Source organism: Ochlerotatus camptorhynchus, unplaced genomic scaffold (genome assembly GCF_037179485.1).
Source record: "Ochlerotatus camptorhynchus isolate MF236.1 unplaced genomic scaffold, CSIRO-AGI_Acam_v1.1 ptg000244l, whole genome shotgun sequence".
Taxonomy (NCBI): domain Eukaryota; kingdom Metazoa; phylum Arthropoda; class Insecta; order Diptera; family Culicidae; genus Ochlerotatus; species Ochlerotatus camptorhynchus.
In genome coordinates, this window is record NW_027040734.1 from 931474 (window position 1) to 954639 (window position 23166).

The following is a 23166-nucleotide window of genomic DNA, read 5'->3' on the forward strand; positions in this document are numbered from 1 at the left end:
ATATTTTAAAACATATTGCTCTATTATCATATCGAATCATCAAAGTATTATTGTGTTTGACATTCGAAAATCTAAGATTTTCGTTCTTTTATCATGTAGTGTGTGACAGTAGTAGCCTTTTTTTTGTTTGAATGCGGTATTTTTCGGTTTGATTTTCGGCGGTTCCTATCGGATTTGCGACTCCCACCACCACCACTAGCTCATATGGAGGAAAATGGGAGGTGAGGATTTCTTTTTTCCTGTCGATGTTTTTGTGATGTTTTCGAGTGGTCATGTCTTTGATGTCTTTTCAGCTAATATCTACTCATGTTCTAGCCGTTTAAATAGTAAATTGTTCATTTTGTCTCGTTTGTGGGTGTAAAATATATTAAGTTAATTAGGAAAATATAAAACTAATAAAAAATGCCTACAGTCACAAATAGGGGAAATAATATAGTCAGCATTTGTGGCTAAAACCTAACTCTTGTTCTTCACTACTACAATCTAGGAAATTACACTTCTGTTCTTGTTTTTGAAACATTTGTGTTTGTGTTCAGCTGATGTTTTTTTTTTCTTCTTCTTAGGGATTCACCTTAACTTATATTGCAAGAGATTTTTTGTATTCCTTTTTGTGTGATTATTATATTTTGTTTTATCAAGAAACATCCTTTTTCTAGATAAAATAATAGGAAATAATTTTGTAATAACAAAAAAAAATGGTGACACTACTACGAGATAAAATTTTGCACTAAAACTGTTCCGGAGGGGGTGTTTCGCCTTAAACTACAGGATTTGCTTCTCCTTCGATCAGAGTAAAATTGTGTTCTCCACACATTTATACTAGAAAAAAAAAGCAGCTATGAAAAAGTGAGTTTCGTTCACTTGCTTCTCACTTTACAAGTGAGAGTTACTACGAGATGCAATGCGTTTTTCTTAGTATAACAATCTGAAAGTCTTCTACAATCCTAGTTTCTACTCACTAACTCATTGCAAGTATTTTTGAAAGTTCGATTTAAGAGAGATAAGTAGTTTTTGTAGGGTATACTAAAGCATGTTTCTATGTACATTTCTACCTAGCAGGATGAACAAACACAAACGTATTTAGGAAATAACTGCGAGAACGAAAAAATGTAAAATTTGTCGTCTTTGCCCTGTTCAAAATATCCTGCCGCCCGACACGAAAGTAAAAATAATCACATCTTCCAGTTTTATCTTCCTTAACACACTAAAAGATTCTAATGATGCATCTTATAACTAACTATCAGTAGCTCATCTACCATCTACAAGCTTCTCACATTTACATCTTGCACCAAACACTGCGCTGCATATAGTGATAGATTGCTGTTTACTTTCCTGGCATTACAATTCCGACTAACATTTTCCTTTTCTGTCAATGAAAATTTATTATAATAAAAAAAATTAAAAATAATTTTTGGTTCAAAAGTGTTGCTTTCGTTCAGTGTTTTCCGCGTGCGAACCGGTTCGATTTCCGGCGCAGAGCTTTTCTTGCATCGCGAGCGCCTTTGACGGTCGATCAGACCAACTCCGAATGGAGTCGAGTCAACTCAATTTCGACAAAACTGGATTTACTCGGAAATGGGTTGGTAAAACTTCTCGAAATCCATGAAAATTTTACTCCGTTTGGGAGTATATTAGAATAACCCAAATTTGAGTTTAGTTTACTCATAAATCGCAAAAAGTTCAGGAACGAAGCGATGAGTAATTTTTTTCACCGCTGAGTTCCTGCACTTTTTGAGATTATGAGTAATTTGGGTCGTTCTCATTTGCGATCGATTTTGCTCCTGGAAAAGTCCGGAAAATACAATTCACTTTTGAGTAAACCAGCTTTTGCCGAAATTTAATTGACTCGATTCAATTTTGAGCGAGTCTGAACGACCGTGTATTTCCCAACTGCTGATTGCTTCGTGCTGCCACCTGGCAGCTTCAACCAAACAGGGCGCTTTCCCATGCGCACATGTGCACTGATCGAAGTTTTGTTCCGCTTTCGCTCATTTCATGCCACTAAAATTTAGTTGTCTTATTTTACTAATTATTTTTTTAAAATAGATTCCTTTTCTACTTTATGAACGAAAAAAAAAAATGCAACATTCGAGAGCCCGAAAATAAGAGACACATTATCTGGATTGCGAGATTTGGTAGCTTCCTTCCGGCGGGAAGGAAGCGTTTTAAACTTAGTAAAAAAACAGAGAGTCAGCATAGACTAATATGCCTAGGAAACTAGTGGCCTCGGGGCAACGACCGGCGGCAGGACCACCGTTGAGGATCCGGTTGCCATCGTTTCGTCGCCGCCTATCGAGGAAGTGCCCGTCTTGGCCGGCGATACGATTGGCGAAGCTGCCGAGGTGGAACTGTGGCCGCTACTGCTGCCGACCGGTGACGACGAAGATGATGACGACAACGTCGTCGTCAGTGGCATTCCACCGGTGGGAGCCGTTACCAGGAGCGATGACGACGATGGCTGGTTGGATGATGGGACTGCTGCGACGGCGATGCTACTACTGGCCAATGATGTGGATGTGGCTGCCATCGTTTGCGAGGATGAGGACTTGGGCGAGGACGAAGGGTTTGCGAACAGGACACCCTCGTACTGGATGCCATTGAATTCCATCGAGACCACCAGCTGCTGGTCGCCCTTCGAGGCGTCACCTGGAATATGAAGATGGGGGTGTGATTAGCGGGATTCAACTGATTTCTAAATTTGACCCTCTCTTTCCCATGGAAGCACAGGTGAGATTGTTAGTTTAGTTTAGTTAAGGAAAAAATTAACGTTTAATGTTTCTCGCGTTTCATATATATATATAGTAAGTCCCGTTTCTCCACCCACTTCAAAAGAAGTGCATAATAGTCGAGGGCGGTTTTGTTATTGTCCGTGATTGTCAGTAGGAAAAGAAAGTTTAGAACCACGCTTTCCATGCTCGGGAATGGCGGCCAGTTTGTATGAATAAATGTGCTTTTTGACACTATCTGGAGGTTCAGATTATGACCCCTCCCTTTCCCTCTACCAGGAACATAAGAAAATGGAGCAACATACGCTCTCCAGTTAGTGTCAAAAAGCATAGTGAAGGATACATTTATTCATACAAACAGGCCGCCATTACAGAGCATGGAAAGCTGGATACCCGAGTGCTTTGTGCCTTTTATGCAGCGCGCATTCGCTGGAAAGAGAATTCCCAGCATAGTCTGGTGTATGATATTGGAGTTCCCCCGAAAAGTGCCCGCCCGTGGTTTTGAAACACGGCACAGTAGAGTGTAGGATCGCCATTATGGGATTCCCCGGGTAAACGAAAAGGATCCGCTCGCCGTTTTCGCAACGAAGGGTAAGCTAAACGAGCCAAACTTCCCTTCTTTGTTAATAGCCAAGGAGAGCGAGGCAGGTGGAACCAAAGGAGCGTTTCCCTGGATAGTCCACTGCAGTGGCTATCAGGACCGACTGCGGGGAGTCGAATGGTTCGGTGATTCTTCACCATCGTCGCCGAGAGGGGGTTTCGAAAAAGGAGAGTTAGAAACGGACGACGCGATTTGCAAGCTCAGTATATTCACACGCCAATCCATCGAACGATCGAAGTGTTTACATCTCACGCCAACCGCCGGATGTACCGGATAAACAATCATAATCAGTTGCTGATATCATCACATCCCAACGAGAGCTTGTGACCACCCTACGATAGCCAGCACCGGAGCGTAAACATAAATATACTAAGCATTCATCAGAAGGAGAACCTTCTTGCTAGCATAATAGCGAATTCGTTTATTATCGGGGTTAACACCAGTTCCAACCCAGTACAAAACCGAACTTTTTGTCAGTGTGAACCTCAACCTGAGCTAGGTTTTAAAAACAAACGAGCAAACTGACGTTTGTCAGAAAACAAGCAGACCCAATCTTGATACCAGGTTGGAACTGAATAATAAACGAATTCGCTATAAGATTGAAAATGTAATTAGTCTTAAGTGATCAGTGAATAGGGCTACAAAATGGTGAGTGACAATCTGGAAGGAGCGATATACCTAGCTCCGGTCCTCACAAGTTCCTACCTCACGCCTCCACGAGTCATATGATCACAAAAGACTGCCAGCTGAAACATGGACACAGCTGGTTGGCGTAGCCTGGGCAATGTTGTCAATCCGACAATAGCAGAGTGAGGAGGTGCGACGCGAACACTGGCGCGGTAACCATAGCACGGTGATAGAGGAAATGCTTCGCCAACTCGAGCGTCTGTTCACCATGGAGGTGCGGCTCAAACAGCGTCTGACTGGCATCCAGCGGCTGAATAAGAAATGCTCTTCCCCGGAAGCTACACCTAAGATGGCAGCCCCATCACGGCGGATAGGAGACCTTAGGCCAATCACCTACAGTCTCTGAAACCTTTACAATTGTTACAGAAACCAACAGAGAAAGACATCGAACTGATTTAACGGCAACGACTTTTAGCGCAAAACAACGGACACGAATTGGATCATGGAATGTATTACCGTTAGCCCAGCAGGGTAAACTGGCACAACTCGCCAATGAGGCGCGACTGCCGTCGGGACAGGTACTACTATACTGCCGTCGGGACAAACTGCCGTCGGGACAGGTACTACTATACTCTGGTATTCGAGGTGAAAACGCTCCCCGCCATCGTAGAGTTGGTCTCCTACTTAGCGTCCAGGCAAGTGCTGCGCTCATCAAGTGGAAGCCTGTTAATGAGAGGATAATCGTTGCCAGATTTAGAACACGGGTTCGTAACCTTACCATAATCCAATGTTAGGCGCTACAGGACAAGGAGAATTTTAACAGTCAATTGAATGCCGTCGTGTATAAGGTTCCAAAGGGTGACATCAAGATCTACACTGGCGACTTCAATGCGAAGATCGGCTCCGACAACACGGACGCCATGGTCTCGGCGAAATGAGCGAGAACGGTGAGCTGTTTGCAGAATTTTGTGGCAATAACGACATGGTGATCGGGAGCTCGCTCTTCCCCCATCGGCCAGTGCACAAAGTCACGAGGGTTTCCCGTGATGGACATACCGAAAATCAGATCGACCACATCTGCATCAACCGAAAATGGAGACGGAGCCTTCTTGATGTCCGGAATAAACGCAGCGCCGACATCGCGTTTGACCATCACCTTCTAATCGGCGAAATCCGCCTACGCATGGTGCGGATCCAGCGACGGGAGGAGAGACTCGGGCGGCGGTTCAACATACGCCGACTTGAAGATCCAGCGGTAAAAAGATCTTTTGTTGAAGAACTTGAGACTCGAGCTACGGACGTTCCAGAATGGACGGCCACCAAGAATGCCTTTATAGAAACAAACGAGAACAACTTGGGTGAGCTGCGCACCCAGAAGAAAGAGTGGATCACAGATGAAACCTGGCGGAAGATTGAGGAGCGTAGATAAGCAAAAGCCGCGATAGAGCGGGCGAGAACAAGAGGAGCCAAGAACTAAGCCTGTCAACGGTACTCGGCTCTAGAGAAGCGAGCCGAGCGCTCTTGCAGACGGGACGACGAAGGGGAGAAAGCCGCAAACACTGGCGATATACGCCTCCTCTACGATATCTCACGACGCCTGAGTGGAGCAAGGATGAACCCGAGGATGCCAGTGAAGGACACGACTGGACAATTGCTTACCGACCCCACTGACCGAAGTCATCGCACCAAAATCCGAATTTTCAACTCGAACGTGAAATCTGTGTTGTTATACACCAGCGAGACGTGGTGTGTATCAGCGGAGAATACTCAAAACCTGCACTACCCATAATCGCATATCAGTCCCATCTTTGCTTGATTTCCTATCCTTATGGGACTGATATGCGATTATGGGCAGTGCAGGTCTTCATCAACCGATGCCTGCGGCGGTATATAATTCGTGCCTGGTGGCCTCGCAACTGGATCTCGAATGCTTAGCTCCATCGTCGATGTCATCAGAAGCCGATAGCAACAGAAATTCGAGAACAAAAGTGGAGGTGGGTCGGCCACACACTTCGACGAGGCGGACACGAAATCTGCAAGCAAGCGATGGTTGGAATCCGGCAGGACATCACAGCAGAGGTAGACCCAGGGGCTCATGGCGGCGGAGCCTTAATAAATAAATTGAGCAAGTCGATAGGAATCTGACCTGGGCCCAGGACAAGACAAAAGCGAGCAGCCGCCCAGGATGGAAGTCTTTCACGTTGGCCCTTTGCTCCGCTAGTGGTGCACAGGACCCTTAAGTAAGTAAGTAAGATCAATGAATAAATACGGAGTAAAGCTCCTAAAAAAAAAATTTTTCCAAATCATTAGAAGGAAATTCTTAACTGGAGCCTCGCTTATCCCCCGCGAAATGCTAGGGACCGCTGCTAGGCAGCCAAACATTGAAGAAGCAGAGACACGTGCACAGCAAGAACTGCCGCCGCCTATGTCGAAGGGCCCCACCTTGTGACACCATTATATAAACAGATTATTAGAACAGACGTCTTAAATTTAGCTTCTCTCTATTTTTCCCATCATTTTCACTCAAATCCGAACGTCTTTGGGGGAAGTACCCTGCTCGTAGCCGCCTCGCCGAGGTAAACCGGGCCAGCTATCCAGCTTTCCATGCTCGGTAATGGTGGCCTGTTTGTATGAATATATGTATCCTTCACTGTCCTTTTTGACACTATCTGGAGGTTCGGATTTTGAGCTCTCCCTTTCCCTCTCTAAGGAACAGAAGAAAATGGAACAACATACGCCCTCCAGTTAGTGTCAAAAAGCACAGTGAAGGATACATTTATTCATACAAACAGGCCGCCATTACCGAGCATGGAAAGCTGGATAGGCTGGCAGCCCGCATAAACGCGAACCATAAATTGACCTTACCTAAAATGGTTAAAAATTGTTTATAATCCCTGCTAAACTTTAACTGAAATGGTTATGGAACTTTACATGAACGTTTAATGATAAAGTTTCAACCTTATGTATTATGGTTTTTTGGAACTGGTTGCAAACCTTACAAATAATGGGTTGTTAAGAACCATTACCATTCCAAATTCTTGTTTTCTCCATACATTTTCAGAAAGAGCACTATATAAGAACGTTTTTACTTATGATTTGAGAACATTAATGGTAATGGTTATGGTAGTCAGTAAGGTCCATTAATGGTTTTGTATTATCGCTCAACTTTACGTGGAATATATCGCGAATTGGTAATCAGTAAATTACAGGCAACCAATTCGCGATATATTCCACATACAGTTGATCGATGTTACAAAACCATTCGTGGACCTTACTGACTACCATAACCACCAAGTTAAAAGGTTCTAATATCCAGCTTTCCATGCTCGGTAATGGCGGCCTGTTTCGTATGAATAAATGTATCCTTCACTGTACTTTTTGACACTAACTGGAGAGCGTATGTTGTTCCATTTTCTTATGTTCCTGGGAGAGGGAAAGGGAGGGGTCATAATCTGAACCTCCAGATAGTGTCAAAAAGCACAGTGAAGGATACATTTATTCATACAAACTGGCCGCCATTACCGAGCATGGAAAGCTGGATAGTTCTCTTTCCGAAAATGTATGGAGAAAACAAGAATTTGGAACGGTAATGGTTCTTAACAACCCATTATTTGTAAGGTCCAGTTCCAAAAAACCATAATACATAAGGTTGAAACTTTATCATTAAACGTTCATGTAAAGTTCCATAACCATTTCAGTTAAAGTTTAGCAGTGATTATAAACAATTTTTAACCATTTTAGGTAAGGTCAATTTATGGTTCGCGTTTATGCGGGAGGTAAACCGTATCTTACAACATCGGGGAAGGTTGAGTTATTCCGATTCGTCATTTGGCGTGGAACTGATCTTTTTCCAGAGGTCTTCATTGAAATATTCCATCAATTGAAGATCTTGTTAATACTTCTTGATCGAAAGCTCGTCTTGGATTGATATCTGTGCAACGTCGTTTGTATTTATGAACAATTGAGATTTTCACGCCTGGTTGTTTTGGTGCGCTGTGTGAAACTGTGATAGTGAAAATCCGAGGAAAATACATAACAGACCGCTGTCAAATTCTTTTTGACAGACCGAATTACATACATTTTGAGGTTAGTCCGAGGAAAATAATAAACAACTTTACACGGTGATAGATCCCCGTTAGTGTGCGTGCGTTAACCGTCACTTATCTATATTGGAATACTACTTGATCAACCTGAAGTCTTGAAAAGATGTCCAGAGGTGCCAAGGGAGAATATCTAAGAGAATATCCCATAACTTCTACAACATTATGTGAACATATACAAAAGTCTTTCAAGTTCTAGTTCACGGTCTCAGAACATCTATGAATTTCCATTTTCTAAGAATATTCCTGAACATCTGGGAAGTTCCCTGGGGAAGCCTCCCAGGAAATTCATTGATCTTTTTTGAAATAACATCCCTGAAAAACTGCTACGAAGCTCCCTAAACCGTATGGACCCTGAAGACGCCTGAAATTCTTAGCTGAACTTTCCCGAATTTGTTCTGCCGTTCTACGAAATTCCCTGAACTTGTACTTCTATGAAATGTTACACAGTTCCTCGAAATTCACTCGAATTGTGTGTGTGGTGTGTGTGTGTGTGTGTGTGTGTGTGTGTGTGTGTGTGTGTGTGTGTGTGTGTGTGTGTGTGTGTGTGTGTGTGGGTGTGTGTGTTTTTTTTAATGGTAAGGTTTAGGAAAGCTTCAAGAAGCCTGGCCTGTAGTGAAGGTGGCACGGTGTGGTATCCACTAGTTGCCTAGTGCAGCTCCACTAAAACTCATTCCTTACTCTCTCCTCTGCCTGGATCCCCCCGGGACCACTGTGAAGCGACTACTTCGGGGGGTGGCTGTGCTCATGCACTTGTCGTACTCTCAGCGCTAGCTGGCGTTGCTAGATCGCTGCTCTTCTCTCCATTTACGCTGCAGCTCTGACATAATCTGCGTGACTGCCCTGCTGACGGCATTCCAAGTGTCCTCCTCTCGACACATTTCAACGACGACATTCTCCACGTTGAGGACGGGCATCTCCGTTCGCACCTGCCTCGAACCTTGGACAGTCGAAGACCACATGCTCCGGCGTTTCATCGACGTTGCCACACTCCGGACAGAGGGGTGACGCTGCGTGTCCGAACCGATGCAGGTATTTCCTGAAGCAGCCGTGGCCAGACAGGAACTGCGTTAGGTGGAAATTGACTTCTCCGTGTTTTCTGTTCACCCAGGTCGAAAGAATCGGTATTAGTCTATGTGTCCATCTACCGTTCTCCGTCGTGTTCCACTCCTGTTGCCACTTAGCCAATGACTCCACTCTCACAACTTTCCGTACTCTTCCGGCTTCTCTCCGCCTGTAGCACTCGCTGTCCTCCGCCAGGGTGATTCCGATAGGGATCATACCGGCGATAACGCATACTGCTTCCGACGAGATGGTTCTGTACGCACTCACGACTCGCATGGCCATGAGCCGGAACGTACTGCTCAGTTTCCTTTGGTTCTGCTTCGTTTCCAGCGCTGGAACCCAGGCTGGACCACCATATCTCAGTATCGATGATGACACGCTGGCCAGAAGACGCCTCTTGCTACTGCTGGGACCAGCGTTGTTCGGCATGATTCTAGCTATCGCGTTGATGGCCTTCGAAGCCTTCTCACAGGCATATTCGACGTGGCTGTTGAAGTTTAGCCGGTCATCGATCATCACTCCCAGGTATTTTAACACACGCTTCGAGGCTATGGTGTGCTCCCCGACGGTGATTTCTGCCCGCTGTACCGCTTTACAGTTACTAACCAATAACACTTCCGTTTTGTGGTGGGCTATTTGCAGCTTCGCTTCTTTCATCCAGTTACCAATCATGTCGATTGCCTCGGTTGACAACACTTCAACCTCTTCCAGCGTCTCGCCTGTTACCGTCAAGACGACGTCGTCCGCAAATCCTACGATCTCGACTCCTTTGGGCAGTTTCAGCGTTAGCACGCCGTTGTACATCCCGTTCCAGAGCGTTGGACCAAGGATGGAGCCTTGTGGAACTCCCGCTGTAATCCTAATCGATCTCTGTCCCATGTCTGTCTCGTAGACCAGAACCCGGTTCTGGAAATAACTCCTCAGGATCCTGCACAGGTAGTCAGGGACCCTCATTGTATGCCGTGCTTCGGCGATGGCCTCCAAGCTGGCGCTGTTGAAAGCATTCTTGACGTCGATCGTTATCACGGCGCAATATCGATCTCCTCTCCGCTTCTGTTTGGACGCCTTTTCAGCTCTCTCGACCACTGTCCGAATTTCATCCACCGTCGATCTCCCTTTCCGGAATCCGAACTGCCTCTCCGACAATCCGTGCTCACTCTCCGTGTATTTCGTCAGCCTGTTTAGGATGATCCTCTCCAAGAGTTTTCCGAGTGTATCCAGCAGGCATATAGGCCTGTATGATGCTAGATCCCCCGGCGGTTTTCCTGGTTTCGGCAGCAACACTAGCTTCTGTATCTTCCACCTGTCAGGGAAGTGACCCTCGTTCAGGCATTTCTGCAGCACCATCCTGAACATGTCCGGGGATGACTGGATCGCCGCTTTCAACGCTACGTTGGGGATTCCATCCGGACCGGGAGCTTTCTTCACCTTCAATCCTTTCGCCACTGCTACTAGCTCCTCGTTGGTGACTTCGACGTTATCTCCCTCTCCTTCTCCGTACGGTGTAGGTGGCCAGGTTGTTGGGTCGTGCTTCGGGAAAAGTCCTTCCACGATGACTTTCAGCTTCTCTGGGCACATTTCAGCGGGCATCGTTGGACCTCTGATCTTCGCCATCACGACTCGGTATGCGTCGCCCCAGGGGTTGGCATCAGCGTCTCGACACAGCTCATTAAAACAGTTCGACTTGCTCTGCTTTATCACTCGTTTAAAAGCGGCTCTGGCCACTCTAAACATTTCTCTTCGTTCCTCTCTGACTGCTTCCGTTCTTGCTCTCTGAACACGTCTTCTGGCTCTGAGACAACTAGTGCGGAGAGTGCTAAGTGCCGCGTTCCACCAGTAGACTGGACGTCTGTTATTTGGCTCCAGTTTCCTCGGCATGGTCGTGTCACATGCTCTCACTAACGTTTCTGTCAGCTCGTCCGCATTTAGATCTACGGGACTCCCGTCCACACGAAGTGCCTCAACGAACAAATCCTTGTCGAAAGCTTTCGTCTTCCACTTTCGGTCACAAATTCTCGTCCTCCGTACTGCCACAGTATTCCGTTGGCCGATGCCATATCGTATCGCCTGATGGTCGCTATGGGTATATCCTTCGCACACTCTCCAATCCAAGTTTGCCATCAGCGACGGACTGCAGAAAGTAACGTCGATAATGGATTCCCGGCCATCTCTGCGAAAAGTGCTGCTGGTGCCTTTATTGGCCAGCATAACTTCCAGTTTTGCCAGAGCTTCCAGCAGACTGTGCCCTCTTGCATTGGAACATCTGCTTCCCCACTCCACTGCCCAAGCATTGAAGTCTCCTCCGATGACTACCGGTCGTCGTCCGATCAGCTCTTCGGTAAGTTCATCCAGCATCTCATGGAACTTCTCCATCGTCCATCTAGGGGGTGTGTAACAACTACACATGAAGATTCCGTTGATTTTGGCGATCACGAAACCTTCGTATGAGCTCGCAACCACTTCTTGAATGGGGTATCTGCCCATAACTTGTATAGCAGCCATCCCAGCTCTATCCGCAACCCAGTTACCGTTATCGGGAGGGACTCGATACGGTTCCGCAATGATTACAACGTCGCACTTTGTTTCTGTTGTCGACTGCCACAACAGTTGCTGAGCAATGTCGCAATGATTGAGGTTTATTTGGGTTACCTCCATTACTGTTGGCCTGCCATCGCCTTTTTGTATGCTAGGCATTTGAAGCCTCCCGTCGTATGATCGTTACCGTCCTCTTTTTTGCAGAGCATACACCTCGGATGCTTCGTGCAGCCTCTTGCAATATGGCCTTTCTCTCCGCATTTCCTGCACAGATCAGATCTGTCAGGGCCATTGCAGTTCCTCGCCTGGTGACCGAATCCCATGCACTTGAAGCATCGCTTCAGTTGCTTGGTAACCCGAGGAGTGGCTTTCAGCGAGCACAATGACCAGCCGTGTGTGTGTGTGTGTGTGTGTGTGTGTGTGTGTGTGTGTGTGTGTGTGTGTGTGTGTGTGTGTGTGTGTGTGTGTGTGTGTGTGTGTGTGTGTGTGTGTGTGTTCCTTCTAACCCCCACATGGAAGAACTCTCTCTCTACAATGCCGCATTTATGGTCACTGTAGACTGCTTTAGTCCAGGAGTTAGAAGGTGATAGCTCTATTGGGTTCTTTAGGGGTTTTAAGGTAATTGGATATTCGTAATCTACGTCACAAATGGAACCGAAATCCAAAATTTCATCAATTCTGGAACTGTTTTAAATAAGTATGATTACATGAGCAAAAATCACCATCTTACCGCCCCTCGGTGGTACTTTGTATGGGAGTGAGCTGTCAATATGTTTGTTTGGTGTTAAACAGTGAAGTGATTAGTTTGCTTTAAATCTTGATTTAAAAATCTAGATAGAAGTAAATGGGATCGAAAAAAATATCGTTGTGCTCAGAAAACGAAGCCGATATATTTTTCAAAATTAAAGAACCTAATTGCAGATCCAGCAACCCATTTCAGAATGACTGGAGAGTCACGCCCATTCCGAGGTTACTTTCACTTACAATAAGCCCCGCACCTTGAAATTCGATTCTGCACTTCTACGTATCTCGCTAATTTTCCACGAAGTTTCCTGAACTGGTATGTATTTCCCCGAAAGATCATTAAACATCAACGAAGTGCCTTGAAATAAAATGAAGGTTCCATGAAACTAAACCATGTTCCCATCGCTTCCACGAAGTTCCCCAAACTTGTAGCGTGGATCCCGTTAATATGAACAACACTTCGTGCATGTTACCAGGATTCATTTTTAATTTGTACTTCTAGTAACTGTATGACGATCCGAAAAGGGAGTTTCTGGTAGCCGTATTTGCTGTTTTGTTTTGATTCTGCGTTCCGTTTCGCTTTTCTCTATTCCATCTGCTAAATGACGTTTAGCTTCATTGTGAGTGGTTTCATCTTGTATAAAATATCAATTAATTTACTATGATTTTTCAAATATTTACATGGCAATTGCACTTCGTAACTTACACTGCTACTTTTTCCATATGGGAGCAGCATTTTTGCCAACACTACCATAAACTTCCTACTATCGAAGACTACAAATCAAGAAGACTGGCAACTGTTCCCTTCTTCCATACAAATGTCAAACGTCACTGATAACAGCGCCTCTGTCAAACAAAGGTGGAACTTTGAACCACAAGTGTTAGTGAGACTGCTCATAAACAGTGACTGTGTGTGTGACCTAATGTCACCCAAAAGAATAATCATAACACGGTACTCGTTGTTGTTTTTGTTTTGCCCTACAAAATTTCACGGCAATTTGTATCCTAATCTCAGCAAGCCGGTGGTTTTCCAACTACAAACCGAAAAACTTGTCATGGTGGATCAGGTAGAGGATTGAAACTCGGATCGACACCTAGTGAAGGTAACTTTTACTTGTGAACGAGGAACCGAAATATTGTTTATTTTGCCTGTTCAAAGCAATCAAGGAATTGGAAGCTTCCATCATCATTGAGTGAACTACCGTCATTCGGAAGCTGCTAAAAATGCAAGGATTCAAAAAGAAGAACGATCCGGTACCTGAGCGGTTCCACGAACAAGTGGGAAATTTTTCCAGTTTTTATTTTTTGTATTTTTTGATTTGCATGAAACCTTGCATACAAGTTTTTGGGGAAGAAAAACGCCGTTTTGCATACTTGGTTCGCCATTTTGAATCTAGCCTTACTTATGAGAAGGGCCTATGAAAAATGCACATGATATCTTCAAAAAATTGTATCTAGGAAACAGTTTGTCCGATTGGTTTGGTGTCTTGTGCGAAGTTTTAGACAATTGTTGGTGTTATATGGAAAAAATATGCACGGTAAAAAAAAAAGTTTGGTATTTGTGTTTTGAACTAAAATATAAATTTTCCCTTTAAAGTGACATGTCAATAATTTTTTTATTATCCTTATGTTATAGCTGACTAAAAATGCTATCTAGTGCACAGTAGGTTGTTCTGGAGAAAAATAGATTACATGAAAAAAATGGTTTTTTAAAAAAATACAATTTTCAAAAAAGCTATTAAGAAAAGTCAAAAAAGTTTGTCGTTCTAATTTTATGAAAGTACATCAAATTTGCAAACAAAAAGTACTTTGGTAACATTTTTCTAAGATGCACCGTTTAGAAGATATTACTGATTTAATATTGTTTTTTTGATAACTTAATAAGTTTTGGCCCTTTTCGGATGTACTCCGTGTTTTTCCAGTTTCAAAAGTATTTTTTTCGGAAAGATTGGAAAATTTTGAGTTAAAATGACACTAACAGCTTAAAGATTCGAGTGAAATACTCTGCCTTAAAAGTATTTTGAAAAACAAGTTACAAAATCCCACTATCAGGAACAATGATTTCTTCAAATGATTTTTGGTGCGTTGTGCTGAAAACGTGCTAACAAGTATTAGATACAGGTAATCAGATACCAGTTAGCTGTACTACGCACAGTTGGTGATTGTAAACATGGTCTTTGTTGGAACTAGTCCACCATGGCCACGCTGGCCATAACGAGGCTAGCTCCGTCGTTGACCGTTCCTTAATAATAAATAAAAAGAACGCAGTAGTCACCTTCCATCAAACTAGAGGGCTGCCGACTGATACCTCAATCAACAACCGCCGCACTCTTTATTCATTCCAGTTATATACAATTTACAATCTTCTTCAATAACAATAACTCCAACTCTCCAAACTCGTACCTGAAGGTTCGACGATACCTGAGCGTTCAACTCTACCTATCTTTCAACAGTCTTTTCCCAGCATTCTATGATTTCTACCCGTGAGCTGTATAATAATGTCTGACTCGGTTCTGAATTCATCCAGTATCTACTAGGGAAAACCAAACAGTAAATGCAGAAAGGTTGCTAGTAGCATAGTGATTATAGTAATTTCAGCTCATAATCCTGTGTTTTTGAACGAGATCCAGTGTTGTTTGATAACATAATAATTGTAAAGAAAAGTGTAACACGTTTTGGTGCAAAGGTAAGTTTTAAATACACATTTTAATTATATGTTTTGTGATATTTTCGTACAAAACTAACAATTGGAAAATATTTTCTATGTTACAGATTACAAAATGAGTAAAATAAGATGTATTCGCCCATTCAAAGACATTCAGTGTTCGAAAGAGCTGCGATATCTCACGGATGGTATCATCCAAAAACTAAAATCAATTGGATTTTCCAAGGTATCCACACTGAACACCAAGGATTTTCGTGTTTGTTCGTCTTGCCGTCTACATATTGATTCAAGAGCTCACCTCACCCAAAACGAGGAACAAAGCGTAGCCGGCGGCTCAAGGATGCCAACTGTTGAAAGTTTGGTCACGATACCATCAGAGTCAACGCTAAGCACAATTAAATCAAATGAAGACTTCACTATGCCTGTAGACGTCGAAATATTCAACCGAGGAATAGCAGCTATTCGTGTTTCGCCTATAGATTTAGGTAAGGTTAAAAATGTTCACTATCCTGAAAAAAAGTGCGCTGAAATCGTCGAAGGTGTACGAAGAAATCTTTTAAAATTAGACGCTAAAACAGAAAAAGCAAACGAGTTTGATGAAGTCATAGAAAATATGAAAATTAAATTTTTAAATTCAGCCACAAGGCAAGAAAAACTATCAATTTTATCATTGTTGCCAAAATCATGGTCAGTACAAAAAATTGTAGACGAATTTAAAACCAGTAGAAATATGGCATCAGATGCAAGAAAGGAAAGAGATAATGTATTTGATTCATCTCAAGGTTCAAGCTCTGGAAAAGCTTTGAGTAATGAAACAAAAGAACTGGTTTTGAATTTTTTTTGAGGACGATGATATAAGCCGTGCAATGCCAGGCCAAAGAGATTTTGTTAGCGTAAAGACAAGAAATAAGAGATTAGCTGTTCAGAAAAGATTGTTAATGATGACATTGAGAGAAGCTTTTAATCGCTTTAATGAAATGTACGTCAATGTAAAAATAGGGTTTTCATCATTTGCAAGCCTCCGGCCAAGGCAATGTAAACTATTGACTATCACAGGAACACATAATGTTTGCGTTTGCACTACGCATGAAAATGTCAATTTAATTCTACATAGCTTAAAAAAATACAATGTCTTGAATGATCTAAAAACATTAACGAATAGATTACTTTGCGAAAATAAGACAACTCATTGCCATCTACGAAGATGTAAAAACTGCCCAGATACCTCAGTTTTAGAAGACAGTTTATTGAAACAACTGGAAGAAAACTTTGTTGAAAAGCTTTCATTCGAACAATGGGTTACCACTGACAGATGTGATTTAGAAACTATTGTAAAGCAAACCGATGAGTTTGTTTCATTTTTCAGCTCAAAATTAGAAAGTTTGATTCCGCATGATTTTGTAAAAACCGAACAATCCAATTTTTTGAAAACTACAAAACAAAACTTGCAAGATGGTGAATTTTTAGCTATTTGTGACTTTTCTGAAAATTACAGCTTCGTTTTGCAGGATGAAGTTCAATCACACCATTGGAACGTGCAACAGGCCACAATCCATCCTTTCGTAATATATTATACTGAAAATATGCAAAATAAACATTTACGCTTCATTATAATTTCTGAAGAACTAAGACATGATTCAGTCGCTGTCAATTTGTTTATTGATAAAATGATAAACTTTTTACAAATTGATCAAAATAAAAACATAAAAAAATTTATTTTATGTCAGATGGTGCTGCTTCACAGTATAAAAACCGAAAAAACTTTTCTAGCCTTTGTAAATTTAAGTCAAAGTATGGTATTGACGCTGAATGGCATTTCTTCGCAACATCGCACGGAAAAGGTCCATGCGATGCTATTGGAGGTACGATAAAAACGCATGGCTACCAGAGCAAGTTTAGCCAAAGAACGCGAACACCCGATAAAGACTGCAAGAGAGTTGTTTAATTGGGCAAACAAACGAAAAGAAGAAGAACTTACAAAGTTGTCATTTTGTTATTCTACTACAGAAGAATACGAAAATATGTCTTTGCAGCTAAATAATCAATATAATAATGCAAAAACAATTCAAGGAACTCTAAAATTCCACTCATTTCTTCCTCTATCAGAAAATACAATAAAGGCAAAGCTTTATTCAAACTGTCCTGACAATGATGCCAAAATATTCAATATTGTTAAGAAAGTTGTGTAAACAATAATTTTATAAAAATACAGGAATAAAAATAAACTGATGATATCCAACATATAATGTTATTTTTTATTGCGCACAATCACCATCCCTGAAAAATAAGCTTAATTCGCTCTTTTGAATCTTGCTAATTGAGGAGCTTACATTTGCAGTTCTCAAAAAGGTGTATCTCGAAATCGAGTTGTCTCATCGGTTTGATGTCTGTGGCGATGTTCGGCAATAGAGAGAAAATATGCACAGTATAAACACATCCAGTTTAAATGGATTAAACTGTTAGGCGATATGCAAGAGTTGAATGCACATTTTCAGCACAACGCACCAAAAATCACTTGAAGAAATCATTGTTCCTGATAGTGGGATTTTGTAACTTGTTTTTCAAAATACTTTTAAGGCAGAGAATTTCACTCGAATCTTTAAGCTGTCAGTGTCATTTTAACTCAAAATTTTCCAATCTTTCCGAAAAAAATACTTTTGAAACTGGAAAAACACGGAGTACATCCGAAAAGGGCCAAAACTTATTAAGTTATCAAAAAAAACAATATTAAATCAGTAATATCTTCTAAACGGTGCATCTAAGAAAAATGTTACCGAAGTACTTTTTGTTTGCAAATTTGATGTACTTTCATAAAATTAGGATGACAAACTTTTTTAACTTTTTTTAATAGCTTTTTTGAAAATTGTATTTTTTTAAAAAACAATTTTTTTCATTGTAACCTATTTTTCTCCAGAACAACCTACTGTGCACTAGATAGCATTTTTAGTCAGCTATAACATAAGGATAATAAAAAAATTATTGACATGTCACTTTAAAGGGAAAATTTATATTTTAGTTCAAAACACAAATACCAAACTTTTTTTTTACCGTGCATATTTTTTTCCATATAACACCAACAATTGTCTATAAACATCGCACAAGACACCAAACCAATCGGACAAACCGTTTCCGAGATACAATTTTTTGAAGATATCATGTGCATTTTTCATAGGCCCTTCTCATAAGTAAGGCTAGATTCAAAATGGCGAACCAAGTATGCAAAACGGCGTTTTTCTTCCCCAAAAACTTGTATGCAAGGTTTCATGCAAATCAAAAAAGATGAAAATTACTCGTTGCTTTAATGATATGGAACCGCTCACCTACATAACGATCCAACGGAAGACGTAGCAGGTTCGAATGTTGGAGAAAATGAATATGAAAGGTTGAAGGACTGCAATCCCAAACGGTACGCATTGATAAAAAAAATATTTCCATTTTAGATGTTGTCAGAACATGAAACCACCGGATAGTGATCGTCTGTATGCTTTAACGATTATTGGAATCGACCGATTCCTTCCAGAGAATGATAACAAAAGTATCGAATTGGCCAGTGACATTCAAATCAGGCATAACATTTGATAACGGCACAAAAGCATTTGTAAACAAACTTTCTAAGGCCCTTTACACGCGAACCAAAGTACGTCCACGCAAACCAACAACATCATCGGATAAGGGCAACTATCACCTTTCCGAAAGTGGTATTGGTTTGCGTGGGCGTACTTTGGTTCGCGTTTAAAGGGCCTTAAAAAGTTTGTTTACAAATGCTTTTGTGCCGTTATCAAATGTTATGCCTGAAATGGTCAGCGAGTACTGTGCCAAATTGCCAAGCGTCACAACTTAACTCCCCCCGCTGTGGCTAGTTGTCAAAGCCGTGCGGAACGGGCATGCATTTTACTAATGCTCCATACGAATGTCCATAAATGCATCACTAAAGAGCTTAGGGAAAGTGGAAGATAATTCTGAGATAGCAAATTAATGATCTAGGAAAGTCCCATCACCTTTGTGAATGGCATCATTGCCATAGTTTTAATTTTCAAAACAAATTTACGTACGCATCTGTTCAATTTCAGCTGGAATTTTACTCGTTGTCAGCATAAAGCAATGAAAGAAACGTTCCACTTTTTACAACAATCATAACAAAACCTATAATTCAGGCATAACATTTGATAACGGCACAAAAGCATTTGTAAACAAACTTTCTAAGGCCCTTTACACGCAAACCAACACCACTTTTGGAAAGGTGATAGTTGCCGCTATCCAATGACGTTGTTGGTTTGCGTAGGCGTACTTAGAAAGTTTGTTTACAAATGTTTTTGTGCCGTTATCAAATGTTATGCCTGAATTGACTGCTATTTATTTCTACCTATGTGTGTGAATGCACTTGTGAATTAACACACACCATCATACACGGGTTCCACTTTTGCTCAGAAGAGGCGTTGCCGTTACTGTCTCCTGATTTTGGCAGAGTTGCCAGTCTTCTTGATTTGTAGTCTTCGCTACTATGTTGTTTTTTGTATTAATTTATTTGTTCGCTACTATGTTAATCACTGTGATTTTTTTTTTGCAGTACTCAGAAGTGCTTTACATACATTTTTACCAATTTATTGCCAAAAGATGTGGTTTAGAGACGACACTCGTCTTGCCCCATATGGTCATCTAATCCCATTTCCCCTGCTATGATAAACTAAGGCTGTGAACCATTTGCTGAGTTAAATTTAACTAGTGGGCAGGCATGGAAAATCATTTGCATTCATTTCATACATTCGTTTACATTCATTTGCCTCTAAATTTTTTCATCAACAGTTTTCCGCAAAATTATGTATAGAGTTTTTGTAGGTGTTGTTATTAGCTAAAAGTTTTGCGCATAACTCAAATCTGTATCTCTTATGCATCACGAACTAGAGTGGGCAGAACTTGTTACTGTTTTTCAGTGAATGTAAAATACATTCACTGAAAAACAGTAGTGGCTTCTGTTCGCTCTGCTTCGTCATGCATAAGAGATACGGATTTGACTTGTTCATACAACATTTTGCGGAATGCTGTTGAAGAAAAAAGTTAGAGTCAAATGAATGTACATGAATGCACGAAATGAATGCAAAAGATTTTCCATGCCTGCTAGTGGGCAAAAGTGACATTTCGTAAGTTATTTTCTATGGATCGACCGGTTTTCGAGAAAAACTTAGCCAAAGTTGTCAAAATTTAACTTCTTGTCTGTCAGAAGTAGCCACGCTCGGATAACAGGCAGGGTGGCCAGATTATTTTTTTCATTGTCGGTAGCTTCTGAAAACTTTTATCGGTAGGCCGTCTGAAGAAGGCTTTCCCGATACTTGAAACCTTTGCTTTAAACGTGTCGAAATCAATATTTCTAACTCTCGACTTTCTCTGTTGATAACCACTGCTATGCAAACAGGCGCATTGCGCATCTCGAAACGAAAAACTTTTTCATACAAGCGTTCGTACAAAAAGTCTTTCGTTTCGAGATGCGCAATGAGCCCCAAGATTTCGCGCTAATTTTACAACAAAGTTTGATAAAGGAGATCCTTATCTAGCATCCAAAACGTCAAATACAATAGGGAAAGGTTTTGCAGCTGAGTTATTAAAGGAAGAGAAAGTCGATGAAGATTACTAAAAATCTGTGATTCTCGGTAGGAAAAGTGAAAAATCGGTAGTTTTTAACCTTTTGTCTGTGGATCGGTAGGCATCCCGAAAATTAGTATGACTACCGATAAATCGGTAGGTCTGGTCACCCTGATAACAGGGTTAATCGATAACTTTCCATCTGTCAAATTTTAACCAAAAGTTAAAATAATACACCAAATGGTTCATAACCTAAGCGAGCCTCGCTATTCGAAGATCCAAGAACGTCTTACGTCTTACGTCCTACGTTAAACGATATCCAAACTCACCTCGACTGATCAGCTTGAACTGCATGCCCATAATGCCGTTCGTCACTCCTCCGCCGGAACCGCACGCCTCCTGCTGCGTCGGCCCCGACGACCGATTCTGATGGTCACTGCTGGTGCTGGTGTTGCTACTTCCGTTGTCCAATCCGGCCCCGCTCAACCGGTCTCCATTTTGACGGCTCTGTTCCGAGTGCAGCTGTTGTTTCTGGAGCTCCCGCTCCCGTTCCCGTTGCAACTCTCGCTCCCTTTCCCGCTGCAACTGCTGTGCCTGCTGCTGATGGTGCAGCAACTGTTCCCTCTGAAGCTGTTCCAACTGCAACTGCTGCTGGCGCTTCAACTTGTCCGCACTGCCACAGCGTTCCCGTTCCCGCTCCAACAGGCTCAGATTAAGACTGGCCAAATGGTTCACCTGGACCTGTTCGCGTTCCCTTTGGGCGGCCGCCAGTGCCGCAGCATGCTCTGTGATTCTGTTCAATGCCAGCGGATGTGCCTCGTCAGTCATGGACATGTCTTCGTCTTCTTCCTCTTCCTCCTCGTCGGGGATGTCCTCCTCGTGGTGACGGAGACCGTTTTCCCCGCGCAGATTGATCGGGGTACCATCGGATCGGGCATCATCTTCATCGTGCGAGGATATGTTCAGCTTTTGTGGGGTCAACGAACGGACATGGCCGTGCAGTTGCTGTTGCTGAAGTTGTTGCTGTTGCTGCTGCTGTTGTTGCTGTTGTTGTTGTTGTTGAAGTTGAGCAGCGACGGCGACGGCCGCAATCGAGTTGTTGTTGCTGCGCTTTGCCGGTGGAATGCCACTGTGATAGTCACGAGCCGAGGAGCGGTCCGAAGTGAAGTCCATCGCGTGTTCCCGTTCGCGCTTGATCGACATGTGATGCGGTGGGGATTCGGCCAGATTCAGGGCTTCCCTGTAATGGAAGAGACTTTGGGTGAGATGGTGTTAAAATGGATCGAAAAGTGTGATCAGTGGTGGAAGGTTATGGTTATAGAGTAGACTTGAGACATACCTTTGCATCTCCGGTGGGCTGGTGTTGAGCGAGTTCGGCGGGCTGGTGTTGTTGTTGTACATGTTCCACAGAGCGACGCGGGACATTTCCAGCGCATTCAGGGCATCCCGCGGGGTCATCTGCTGTTCCGGGCTCTGTTCGCGTTTCATCTCCTTCGGCTGGAACAGTTTGATGTAGTCGAGCATGCGCTGTTCGAACTCCGCCGGCAGAATGTTCGGAATCTGGCCCACGTTCGGTGCCCCCAGGAGGCGGTGGTGCTGCTGCTGGTTGACGTGGGTAACCAGCGATAGGGGCGACATTTGCTGAATGCCCTGTGGAATGGGCGAACGTTGAACCGTTGGCTGTTCGATGGGAGAAAAGGGAAACACATTTCGCTTGTTGTAAGTATAAATGCATACACACGATCGTCGCTTAGCAAAAACATGAGATCAATTTGCAGTTTTATTGCCTGTTTGTTTAGCCAACAGGGCGTTTATTAATGAATGAGTGAATGAAAATACAGATGAATAATCAACCACGATCGGACCACGTCAGGCGAGATACGGGCTGTTTTGAGGGGGCACTGCTGGGATCAGTACGGGATGGGTTGGGAGCTGGGATCCGGAAGGCAGAAACGTGCGCATAAATCAACGTGGGTAATGAGGATTGAGGGCATCGTATTGATTGTGTGCGATCCATCAATATGCAGTGTGTTGATCTGGTTTTCAATCTGAATCTTGAGACACCATCTTACCGAATCAAACTGTCCATAGCTGGAGCGTCGACCCTCGCGTCGATTCCCGTCGATCGCGGCCTGCAGTTCGGCCGGGGAGCTCAGGTTCTTCTTCTCGCACTCGTACGGATAGAGATACTTCATGTACCTAGAAGTAAAGCAAGCGAAAGAAAAGTTGTAAAACATTGTTGGATATCGTTGTTAATACAAATGGGCGACAGTTCTAATTGATAAAGCAAACACAATGTTGACCGACGGAAGAAAGCGGCTGAGGAAAGCAGCATTTATTTCTCCTTATTCATTTTCATAAATAATTAATCTTCTCCTCTGCTGTGTTGCGGTGGTGTACAAGTGCATTCCCGTTTTCTGACCGTCGATCGTCGTGTAGAAGTTGGTAGGTAGGTACATAAACGCAAATGCAGCCCAAGTTGGTTGGTTGGTTGGTGCTTTCATTCACACTCTCGTCTCAGTCGGG

General features: G+C 42.7%; 1 protein-coding gene across 3 annotated transcripts in view; it reads right to left on the reverse strand.

The window, feature by feature from the left end:
* Window positions 1-1289: 1289 nt before the first annotated feature.
* The window catches only part of LOC135704619 (protein dead ringer-like), a 421444-nt gene continuing 399567 nt past the window's right edge, over window positions 1290-23166 (reverse strand). For 2 of the 3 annotated variants that reach the window (XM_065226086.1, XM_065226084.1), the window contains exons 7-10: window positions 22713-22839; window positions 21980-22320; window positions 20970-21895; window positions 1290-2646 (exon numbers count right to left, since the gene is read on the reverse strand). In XM_065226086.1, coding sequence (XP_065082158.1) covers window positions 2210-2646; window positions 20970-21895; window positions 21980-22320; window positions 22713-22839 — 1831 coding nt within the window. In that variant the 3' untranslated portion in view covers window positions 1290-2209. The remainder of the gene's footprint in view (window positions 2647-20969; window positions 21896-21979; window positions 22321-22712; window positions 22840-23166) is intronic. The other variant, XM_065226085.1, reaches the window with a different exon arrangement.